This window comes from Canis lupus, chromosome 1, assembly GCF_011100685.1.
Source record: "Canis lupus familiaris isolate Mischka breed German Shepherd chromosome 1, alternate assembly UU_Cfam_GSD_1.0, whole genome shotgun sequence".
In the NCBI taxonomy this organism is placed as follows: domain Eukaryota; kingdom Metazoa; phylum Chordata; class Mammalia; order Carnivora; family Canidae; genus Canis; species Canis lupus.
In genome coordinates, this window is record NC_049222.1 from 110,954,605 (window position 1) to 110,965,949 (window position 11,345).

The 11,345-nt window shown below is 56.2% G+C and overlaps 1 protein-coding gene across 1 annotated transcript in view; it reads right to left on the minus strand.

Annotated features, from left to right (window-relative positions):
* The window catches only part of MARK4 (microtubule affinity regulating kinase 4), a 29,939-nt gene extending 22,406 nt beyond the window's left edge, over nucleotides 1-7,533 (minus strand). The window contains 3 exon segments of the mRNA XM_038528595.1: nucleotides 94-147; nucleotides 2,763-2,963; nucleotides 7,385-7,533. Of these exon segments, the coding sequence (XP_038384523.1) occupies nucleotides 94-147; nucleotides 2,763-2,963; nucleotides 7,385-7,435 (306 nt within the window). The 5' untranslated portion in view covers nucleotides 7,436-7,533.
* Between the last annotated feature and the right edge of the window lie 3,812 nt (nucleotides 7,534-11,345).

Genomic DNA, 11,345 nt, shown 5'->3' on the forward strand with positions numbered 1-11,345 from the left:
CAGAAAAGAAGAAAGAGAAAGATGAGGGTGGGCGGTTTCAGTGACCCTCTTCCCCACCTTGGCCCCACCTTGCTCCCTCTCCCGAAGCCTCACTTTCTGCAGGCTGCTGGGGTTCAGCTGGGTTTTGTCAATGATCTTGATGGCGACCTGGAGGTAGAAGGAAGGCATAAAAGATCAAGGTGCCAAGGGCTTGAGTTGGGGAAGGATCCCCAACCCAGATTGCCCCCCTCACAGAAAGCCCTCCATCAGGGCCTCAGGACCTTTGCATATACTGTTCCCACTGTGTTCAGTGCTCGCTGACTTCTATAGGGAAATATCCCTTATCCTGCAGCGTGGCCTGGGTGGGACTGCTCCAAAGGCCTGTGTGAATGTGTGGGACAGTGACTGAGACCTTTCAGGGGGGCCCCTCTGTGAGAGCCCTCAGACCATTCGCCCAGCACATCTCCTTTGTTTTGAACATGTGAACTGTGAAACAATAAATAATAACCATAGCTAACATTTTCCGAGGAGTCACCCACCTGGCCTCAGTCTGGGTGCTTTACAAGGGAGAACTCTTTCAATCCTCACAATAGTGCTAGTATTATCCCCATTTTACAAACTGGGAAACTGAGGCACAGAGCTGTTAAGTCAGTTGGCCAGGGTTCCATGGCTAGTAAGTTCCTGGGCTGGGATTTTAACATATGTAGCCTGATCAAGTTTACTTCTTGAATACTTAAGAAAATAGAATTTATTGATTATATTTAATTTTTAAAAATTTTTAAAAGATTTTATTTATTAAAAAAATATTTCATTTATTCATGAGAGACACAGAGAACGAGGCAGAGACACAGGCAGAAGGAGAAGCAGGCTTCCCTGTGGGGAGCCCGATGTGGGACTCGGACTCGAACCCAGGACCCCGGGGCCCCGACCTGAGCCGAAGGCACATGCTCAATCACTGAACCACCCAGGTGCCCCAATTTTTTTTTAAGTAATTTCTACAGCCAACGTGGGGCTTGAACTTCAGACCCCAAGATGAAGAGCCACATGCTCTTCCAATTGAGCCAGCCTGCCCCTAGTTTTAAAAGAGCTGTGAGGCAGTCACCATGCGGGAACAATCAGAAAGTTCATGAACTCTCCTCTCTGTTTGTCTTGCGGCATGGTTTAAGTTTTTATTTTGAATCGCACTTTGGGGCAGAGCCGCAGAAATTTTTCAGTAATGAGGGGCTGTTTAAAGTCTTGACTCAGCCCTAGGTCTACAGCTTTCCCAGAGGTTTTGGGGGCGACCCCCAGTCACCCCCAGATTCCCTGGATTACAGAATCCTTCACTTGGGAGGCCCTGTTTCCTTAGAAGCTGGTCCTCTAGGAAGCCCCTGGAATCATGTTCAAGTTCCACACAAAGGGAATGACACGTTCTTCGTGCAGGAGAGGGTCTGTTAGCGTTCCTCATATCCTCGCGAACAGGTTTTTAATTTTGTCAAGCATTTTTTATGCCAGTATTGAGACGATCATATGGTTTCTCTCCTTGAATCTGTGAATGTGCTGAAGTACATGAATAAATTGTCAATTTGAAAAGAACTGTGCATTCCTGGGATGAACCCAGCTTTGTCATCACATGGCTTTCTTTCACTGATGTGCTGGGTCTCTTTACTAATATCTTGCTTCAGATTTTTGTACCTATGTTCCCATGTATGACCGGCCCAAAATTGCATTCGTATCTAGTTTTGACATATTGGTCATCGTCCAGGCTAGCATTTAAAATCAGCTGGGCAGCGGAACCCTCTTTCCTTAGTCTCTGGAAGTACTGGCATAAAATTGGAACGTTTGGTGGAATACGCCCATAAAACCATAGGGGCCTGGTGTCTTTTGTGTGTCTGGGGTAATGGCGTGTGGGCAGGAGAGAGTTCATCCAGGGCAAGAGAAATCGCTCCAGCCACAGCCTCTAAAATTAAAGGGGAACAGAGTAGCCATACCCTCCCCCCAGGTGGGAGTGAGAGGCTTCCTATCTAGGTTACAAGGTCTGTGTGGGCGCTTCTGCTATAATGTTGCCATCCTCCGAACACATGCCCACTCTGGGGGGGGGGGAGGCGGGGAGAATGGGACTGTGGGTAACTGAGAACTCCAGGGAGATCGTGCTGTCATCTCATGAAGATCGCTGCAAGATCGGATGGAACCAAAATCCACCCCTGCTACAGGCAGGTGGTCCAGGTTTAGACACAAAAGCTGCGCGAATTCTTAGAAATACAACACACGGCTCTGCCGGCGATCTGAGAGTTCCCGACAATTCCGGGGACAATGAGAGATATTTGACGAGCCCTGGCCACTCATGTGCCGTCATCCCTGTTTGAAGGTGGGGAAAGTTTACTCCAGAGCGGATGTTCTTTACCACCACTTTACACTCCTACATCTTTTTTTTTTTTTTTTTTTAAAGCTCTAGGCCCAACGTGGGGCTTGAACTCAAGACCCGGAGATCATGTTCTACCGACGGGGCCAGCCAAGCACCCCACCCACGTCGTTTTTATTACTTAGCCTTTACCACGGGCCAAGTCTTGGGCAAATACGGACCTCATCTACATTTAATTCCCACGGTAGTCCGTCCAATTCTACTTGGATTGTTCTGGACAAACCTGAGATGTCCTGACCTGTCCCGGGGAGAGTCAGGGACTTACCTGAGGTCACAAAGCAAAGCGATGGCGAAGTCTGACCTCGCCCCACCTCCCACCACGTCGGCGCTGGCACTGGGATGGCAGGACTGGGCCCTGCGCCCCGCCCATCCCCCCACTCACCTCGCGGCCCGTGAGGATGTGCCGGGCCAGCTTGACTTTGGCGAAGTTGCCCTTCCCGATGGTTCTCAGCAGGCGGTAGTTGCCCACGTGGGGCTGCTCCTCGGGACAGGAGGCGATGGAGTTCCGGCAGCGGGCACCCAGGGAGCGGCTGGACCAGGATGGCCCTTTGTCTGAGGAGCGGCCACTGCCCAAGGTGCCATGCTGGACAGGGGAGACGGAGCGTGAGCGGTGGCCAGCGCCCGTCCCATCCCGCCCTCGAGGTGGCTCCCATGGGTGGGTGGTCCACTCCAGCCACGGCCACCAGCCCCTTCACGGTCCTTCTCAAACCCAGGCCACAGAGAAGCAAGCTGCTTTCGGGGGTCCCCCCATTCCTTTCTACAAAAAGACGCCTCCAAGAACAAAAAACGCTGGGGATCCCCCAACTGGGCAGCATCCGAGGTCCCAGACATCAGGCCTCCTCCTTGCGCCCCCCAGTACCCCCAGCATTTGGTCTACCCCCCAACCTCCTTTTCCATGTGCTGGGACCACAGCATTTTATTCCAAATGCTGCAGCCCTCACTTCCCAATCCGTGTCCTCGATCTGGGTTCAAGCCCCAGGTCTCTCTCAGGGCTCCCAGCATCCTGGGTCACCCATCACCTCCCCGTCTGGGCGGCCCAATTACCCTCTGAACCCCAAGAGCAGCATCTCATTCCCAGCTTACTGCCTCTAACATTGCCCCCCAATTCTTACTGCCCCAAATTCGACTTCACACACTGTAATCAAGACTCTTTCATTTCGCCCGGACCTTCTGGCCCCATACCGCTACCTTCCTCCTGTGGAAAACACTGCTGCCTCCCCCGTGGCCCCCCACCACCTGCGAACCGCTGTGGCTCCCACGCCAGCGCTCCCATCTGTCCCCGATGTTCTGTTCCTGCCGTCCTGTCCCTCCTGGGCCTCTCTCCCCCGCAGGTCACTGCCTGCTCCAGGCTGCCCTGTCCTGATTGTGAGCCCCAGGGACTGTGCCTCCCTTTCAGCACTGGGGCCCAGGTGCAGGCGGCCGAGGGGAGCCACAGGTCCCAGCCAAGGTGGCTCTGTGCTGCACCCCTGCCTGTGCCCTTCCCAGGGCCAGGGTGGGAAGCAGGAGGGCGAGGGGAGCTGAGGAGGAGGAAGGCCAGGTAGGCAACAGGGAATCTGCACGGCTACTTAGCACGGATGAATCGATCCGGTCATCATCCCCATCTTAAGGTAAGGAAACTGAGGCCCAGAGCTGGGCAAAGTTTACGCCAGAGTTGCTGTCCTTCACCCTCACCATATCACACTGACTCACACTCCTACATGTTTGCATTACGCTGCTTGTACTACGGGCCAAGGCCTGGGCTAGTAAGCGCCTCATCTGCATTTAATTCCCACGGGAGCCCACGGAGGGCGGTGCCTACATCCTCATACTCCAGAGGAGAAACTGAGGCTTGGACAGGGAAAGGGGACCCTGTCAAGGTCACACGGTTCACCCACAAGACACAGAAGGACCACCGGCACCACGGAAGCCCTGACCACATGCCGGCTGCCTACTGTGCCCTCGCCTGAGGCCTCCCTCGTGGGTCCCGGTTACTATCCACATTCTCTAGACAGGGGCCCCTGAGGCTGAGGCAGGGTGAGTGCCTCGGCCAAGGTCACAGGGCAAAGAAGCAGTGCCAGGGATTGATTAGGCTTGCTGGATCCTGAGTGCTGAGCTCTTTCCCACATCCCACTGGGCTGCTCCTAGTCCCAGGTCTCCTCCCAGGGGAGGGAGGGTGGGAAGGGAGGTGGAGATCCCAGCTGATAAGGCCCCTGATCTCCACAGAGATAAGGGCTTGGAGAAGAATCCCCATCAGGTGGCACCAGGAGAGCAGACTGGGGATGGGCTGGCACCCCACCGAGAGCGGCCTGCCTGTGGGATCCCTGCAAAGGGCGCTGGGGCAGTGGGTGACGCTGGGGCAGTGGGTGACGGAGCCCCCCAGAGCCGGGGGCGGGAGCTAAAATTGGCCGGCACCACCAGCTGGCCCGGCTCCCTCCCGCCAGCCCGGCTGGCGCCCCAACACCCGGGCCTGTTGCTAGGGAACTTCCAGAGAGGCCAGGGCGGTGGCCCCCACCCCCCCCAACCCGGGGTGGGGGAGCATGACCCCACATGGCTGTCGGCCTGGTAACCAGGTGGCAGGGGAGGAGCCTGCGACCTCCAATTCCAGAGGGAGAGGTGAGTCCCAGCCAGGACCCACAAACAGGACTTACACACTAGTTGTGAGGAGAGGAGATAAGAGGAGAGGAGGGGAATAGTCCTCCTCGAATGCCCACCAGGTGCGAATCTGGACCACAAAAGGGGAGGGAGTGCTCGGATGAGCCCCATTTTACAGATGCGGAAACCGAGGTTCATGGAGGTGACGTCACCTGCCTGAGGTCACGCAGCTAGGGAGGGATAGAAACTGGATTTGAACCCATGCTTGTCTGAATAATCAAAGCAATAATAATAGCGCGGCTACTTGTGCACCTTACTCACATAATCTCCTTGGCTCCTTAAAACATGCCTAACAGGGAGGTGCTACCATCAACCCCATTTTGAGATAAACTGAGGCTCGGAGCAGGGAGGGGATCTGCAAGCTCCCGCAACAACCGATGATGACAGCCCCAGGTGGAGAATGCACGGGCCGGGCCGTCTGACTCATATCTATAGTCACAATAGCAGCCGACATGTGCGGAGCCCGTCCTAGGTACCAGGCTTCACCCGTGTCATCTCGAGTAATCCTCTCCTCGAGGGACTCAAGGGATCGTCCCCATTTTTCAGAGCAGGAAACTGAGGCTTAGAAAGGGAAGAACCGGTAGTCTGAGGACACAATGCAAACCGGCTGGCAGAGAGAACCAGCATTTGAACCGGGGCCCGTGGGCTCTCTGGCACTTCCTGAGTGATTTGGGGGAAGGGTGGGTATCTCACTGGAGACTCCAAATCAAAGTCTGGTCTATAGTCTGTGGGCTGAGGCGGCGGTGGGGATCTCTGTGAGGGAGGGTCTTGCAGGATGAAGGGATGGAGCTAAGGCTCTCTGATGGGGATGTGGACTGAGGGTGGCTGGGGGGGGGTGGCGGTCCAGGGACTTGGCAGGGGCTGAAGGGGAAAGGGACAGTGACCCCACCTAGGGAGGAGGCTGGCACTGGTTGGTGGGAGGCTCTTTAGAAGGGTTGAGAGTAATCAGAAACTGGGGAGATGGGGAGGGAGGCGTCTCTTAGGCTTGTTCTGGGCTGTGGTATAGGGACAGGGGGCCTGGGAATAGTGGGAAGGATTAAAGCCATCGGGCAGTGGAACTCAGACACCAAGGAAACTCCTAGAAGATAAAGAAAGGGGTTTCTAGGAGTTTCTAGTCTTTGGAAGTGGAGAAAGGTCCAGGAGCATGCAAATCCTGGAGAAGGGGCTTTTTGGCCAAGGGGCAGCCCAGAAGAATAAAGCCTGAGCCTTGTGGAGGTCAAAAAGACCTAGAAACTTGGGGAGGAGGTTTCCTGCAGACAGATCCCAAGAGAAGAGGGTTTACAACCAGGGCAAGACCACAGGCTTCGAGTGCAGGAGTCTTCTAAAGAAGGATTTGGGGCCCAGCCTTGTGAGTTGGGAGAGGCCTTCAAAGCTGAGGAGGGGGCTTCCCTGGGAGGCCAGACCCCCTGCAAGGAAGGAGGAGGCCCTGGGACAGAACAGATGGGGGCCTGGAGATTAGGGGAAGAGGTGGTGCCCTGGGAGGGAACTCCTGGCCTAGGAGGTGATCAAGAGGTTGGGGACTTGGGGAGGGGGCTTGCCTGAACCTGAGCAGTTGATACAGGGAGGATGAGGCCTGGAGTCAGACTAGTCCATAGTCCAGGGCCTAGAAATCCCAGACTAGGCTAGGAGCCTGGACGCTGGAGGCCAAGGCTGCTTGGGAAAAGAGCCCAGGGAGGGTCTGGGGCGCACGAGGAGGGGGGGACCTGGGGTGCTGGGAATCCAGGGACAGGGCTGCTTGGAAGACAGAGACCAGGCCTGGGAGTGGAGAGACCTTGAACAAGCCAGAAAGGGCCCTGGGCCCAGGAAAAGGTGGAAACCGGCTTCCTGTGAGGGGGTGCCCACAGGATCCGGGAGGATCCAGAGGGGCGGAGGGCTGAGAATAAGAGGGGGGCTCCTGGGGAGCCCGGCACCCACATCCAGATGGGGAAGGCCGGCGCCAGAGGCGGGACTGGGCCAGGCCTTCCTGGGAGAGGGCCAGGGCCGGGCCTCCGGGTCAGGAGCCCTGCAAATCCGGGAGGGGGCGAGTTGTCGGATGCGGGCGGCCAGGAGGGGAAGGGGCTTCAGAACACGCCGGGGAAGGGAGGGGCTCCTGGAAGGCAGAGGAGGGGGCTTCCTGGAGGGAAGGGACCCGAGCGGAAGCGGTCTGCAGAGGGACAAGAGAGGGGTCCCGAGAGAGGGGCGCCCCCAGGGGTCGGGCTGGGCTGGAGTGGGGGAGGGTCGAGAGGCCTGGAGTCCGGGCGGGGGTCGGGAGGTGGCCAGCGGGGCCGGGCGCGGCGAACCAAGGTAGGGGCGCGCGCGGCGAGGGGCACCCCAGGCGAGGGGCTCGGCGGCTGAACCCGACCGGCGCTCCCCAAGGGGCCGGGCCCCACTCACCGTGTCCGAGTTCCGATCGTTGCCCGGGGCCAGCGCCGTCCGCGAAGACATTTTCTCCGGGTCCCGGGGGACTGGGCGGCCGGGTGGGGGGGGCGGGGGTCCCGGGGTCCCCTCTCTTCCCCTCCCCCCCCGCTGGCCTGGGGACGCGAGCTCAAAAGCTGGGCGCCGTGCACACCGGGGTTCGCGCCGCGGGAGAGGGGGCAGGGCGGGGAAGGGAAGGGGACGCCGAGGGTCCTAGTGGCCCCGTGCAGCGGGGGCCCGGGGCGCCATGGGGGCGGCGGGCGGGCGGGCGGGCGGGGGCCGGGGAGGGGGCGCGGAGCCGGCCCGGGCGGCGGCGGAGGGAGGCGGTGGAGGGGCCGGGGAGGAAGGGACGTCAGGGGGAGGGGCGGGCAGGGCGGGGCCGCCGAGACCCCGCCCCCCGCCGCCGGCCCTTAAAGGCGCAGGCCCGGGCTAGCCGGGGGCTCCGGGGGCGGAGGCAGGTCCGGGCGCGCCGGTGGCGAGCGAGTTCGCACAGGAGAGAAGCGACTCACCGGAAGGGAAGGGGAGAGGAGCCCCGGGGCAGAGCGCCAGAGACGCAGGGAACGGTTCTGAGAGACGCAGAGATAGAGAGACAAAGAGACCCCAGGAGAGAGGGACAGGGGTAGGCAGAAACCCAGACACACAAAGAGATGTAAAGGGAGCCAAAAGATCGGAGCGACAGTGAGAGAGAGAAAGAAGAAAGAGGGAGAAAAGGCAGGGAGAGAGCCGCACACAAAGAGACAGGGATTCAGAGAGAACAGAGACGCAGAGAGCGACGAAGACCCAGAGACCCGCACACGGAGACGGAGGGAGAAGCAAAAAGAGACAAAGAGATCCAGAGACTCGGAGACCTGGGAAGAGAATGGGGACAGAGGCCGGGAAGCCCCCAGGGACGCGAACCAGGTGGCCGGCGCTGTCCACTTGCTCCCTCCCAGCGCGTCCCCTCTCGGGCCCAGGGGCCCAGGAAGTTCTGGGGAGCGTAGGGCTCAGGGTCCCGGGGGCATGGTGGGCTAAGCAGAGCCTCTGCCCCAGGCTGAGCACCGTCTCCAGCACGGCTGCCTCCCACCTCCCAGAAAACTCCAGAGCCCGGGGTTGTGGCTGCAGCTCCTCTCCTGCGCACCCCAGCTGGGGTCTGAGGACTCTCCCTATGGCTCTGGGACTCAGGGGGGACCTCAGTTTCCCAATCTATAAAGCGAGGGGGAGGATCTACATGTTGCCTTCCCTGGCAGGGCTGCAGCAGGTGCCAAAGAGCCCTGTGTAAGTATTCACCTGCAGGGGCGCAGCTGCTGTCTGGATGGGCAAACTGAAACCAGAGAGGGCATGCTTGGCTCAGGTCATCCAGCCCTGTGGGCACCACCCATGCCCTCCAGACCGGGGTGGGATGAGAGAAAGAGGGCCATTGCATAGCCCTGGCCCCAGAATCTGGCCCTTGGGCGGGGTCCATGCCCAGCCCCTGTCTATCTGACCATCTTCTCGCCTCAGTTTCTCTTTCTAAAGTAGGGGTGTGGTGCTAACAGCAGCGTGTTGGAGTCAGCTCAAGTGAGCTGATTGTTAAAGTCTCAGGAATTTTGGAACTGGTTGTTAAACAGGCATTATAAAAAATTAAATTATGCAAACACATAATTAAATAAATTCTGTTTAAAACAAAGGTAATAAATACTCATCACAGCCTAATTATTTTTACTACATTTTACTATTATCTGTGATCCTAAGGTTATTTACACCTATTGAATGTTCATAATGACACAACTGTATAATGTGCTTCTGTGCGTCTCTCACCCCCCAAGTCCCCCAGCCCCTGAAACGCTTTCAGTGACATCACGGTGGCTTGGCATCACTGAATTCAAGCTTGAATCAGCCAGTGCAGGAATATTTATTTACACCATGGAAATTGACAAACGCCACAAATCAAGGTCCCCCCCCACCCACCCACCCAGAGCTGGTTGTTAAACATTTATCAGCATGTCACTGGCTGATACTATCAGCTACACAGACTCACAGAGGCTTCCTTTGTGCCAGGCTCTGAGCACTTTATCCTTTCTGCCACCCTGTGAGGCTGGACCATCATCATTAGCCCGACTTACACAGGAGGAAACAGAGCCAGAGAATTAAAAAAAAAAAAAAAAAATCACATGCTGAAGGTCACATGGCTGGTGAGTGGTGGGACGGGATTTGAAACCAAGTGCCTCCAAATTCTGGAACTTGGGCTCTTAACCGCTGTGGCTTCCTGTCCCCGAAAAATAATAGCAACCTCAGTCAGCAGTAAGTTAATGAGACAATAAACGTAAATGCTTCGCCTGTGAACAGATTAGAACTTCATAAGTGGATGACATTACTATTATTACTCAGCAGATGGGGCCCAAGGCGTCTCAGGGACGGTGGGATGCAGAGAAGGAGGACTTCAGGCTGGTGTTCTAAAGTTTTGAGATCTCAAGGGCTCTGCAGGATGAGGGGTGGGGTCTTGGGGATGGGTTGGGGGAGCTGAGTCACTCCTCTCAGGCTTAGCACGGAGGGCTGCACTTCTCCCAGACACCACTCGGGGGCAGCAGATCACCTCCCTACAACACACCTGCCCACCACACCTCAGGCCCCACCCTGGCTCCGCTGACCCCAATACTGTGCCCACCCCACTTCCCAGATGCAGGGACTGAGGTTAAATGAGGCTACAAAATGATGAACCTTAAAGTCAGTATGCTTAGCAAAAGTAGCCTGACACAAAAGACCACTTATGGTTTGATTCCTTTTATATGGGACGTCCCCAAATAGAGAAATCCACGGAACTGGGAACACAGGGTATTGGGAAAAGGCTGCTAACGGGTTACGGGTTTCTTTTTGAGGTGATGAAAATGTTCTGGAATTAGATAGTGGCGACACTTGCTGCATCTTGTGAATATACTTAAAACCACTGAATCCTGCATCTTAAAAGGGTGAATTTTAGGGGTGCCTGGGTGGCTCAGTCGGTTAAGCAACCCACTCTTGATTTCAGCTCAGGTCATGATGTCAGGGTTGTAAGATTGAGCCTTGTGTGGAGCTCCGTGCTGGGTGTGGAGTCATCTGCTTAAGATCTCTGTCTGCCCCACCACCCCACATACACAAAAGGGTGAATTTTATGGCATATGAATTATAACTCAATAAAAAATTAAATTAAAAAAAGAAGGGGAGATCTGATAGCTGTTACAGCCCACACCAGGTCAACTGGTTCCAGCCAGGGGCAACTTGCTTGCTGCCTTCAGATTACCATGGGTCCACGCTGACCTGGCCACACTGACCTGGCGAGGACAAAGCCTTCCCCTCCCTTCTTGGCCACTCAACCACTCATTGTCTGGCAAATCCAACCCTTGATCTGAGGCCTTCAGACCTTGGAATCTTAACCCCTGACCCACTTCTCCCAGCCTAAGTATCTATAAGGCCCTTACTGGGAGTGGGGGAGAAGCAGTGATCCTTGAACCCAGCCCTGACCCTAATCCCACACCAACCCCAACTTGTCTAGGCAAGTGATCCCTTGTCCCAGGCCTAACACCTGTGCCTGAGCCCCTGAAAGCCCACCTAAACCTAAAACTCAGCCTTAAAAATAACCCTAATCCTGCATCTAACTCCACCCAACCCCTAACCCATTCCTAGCCCCCACTTCACCCATCATATACATCCCCAACTTCCAATCTTTAGCTCTAATGTATCCCCATGTGCACATTTGGTTAATAAATCTTTACTGAGCATCTACTATGTGCCAGGCACACATCTAGGAATATAAAGATAAACAAGGTGACCAAAATCGGCTTTGACTTCACATTCCAGTGGGAGACTCAGAAACTCTACAAGGGAGACAGAGAAATCTTATCATTCAAATTGAGGAAGGTGATATAAAGGAATTGACAAATCAGAGCCAGTCCCTGGAGGAGAGAGGGGGTGGGGGGTGGGGGAAGAGAGCTTCTGCTGCTCAGGG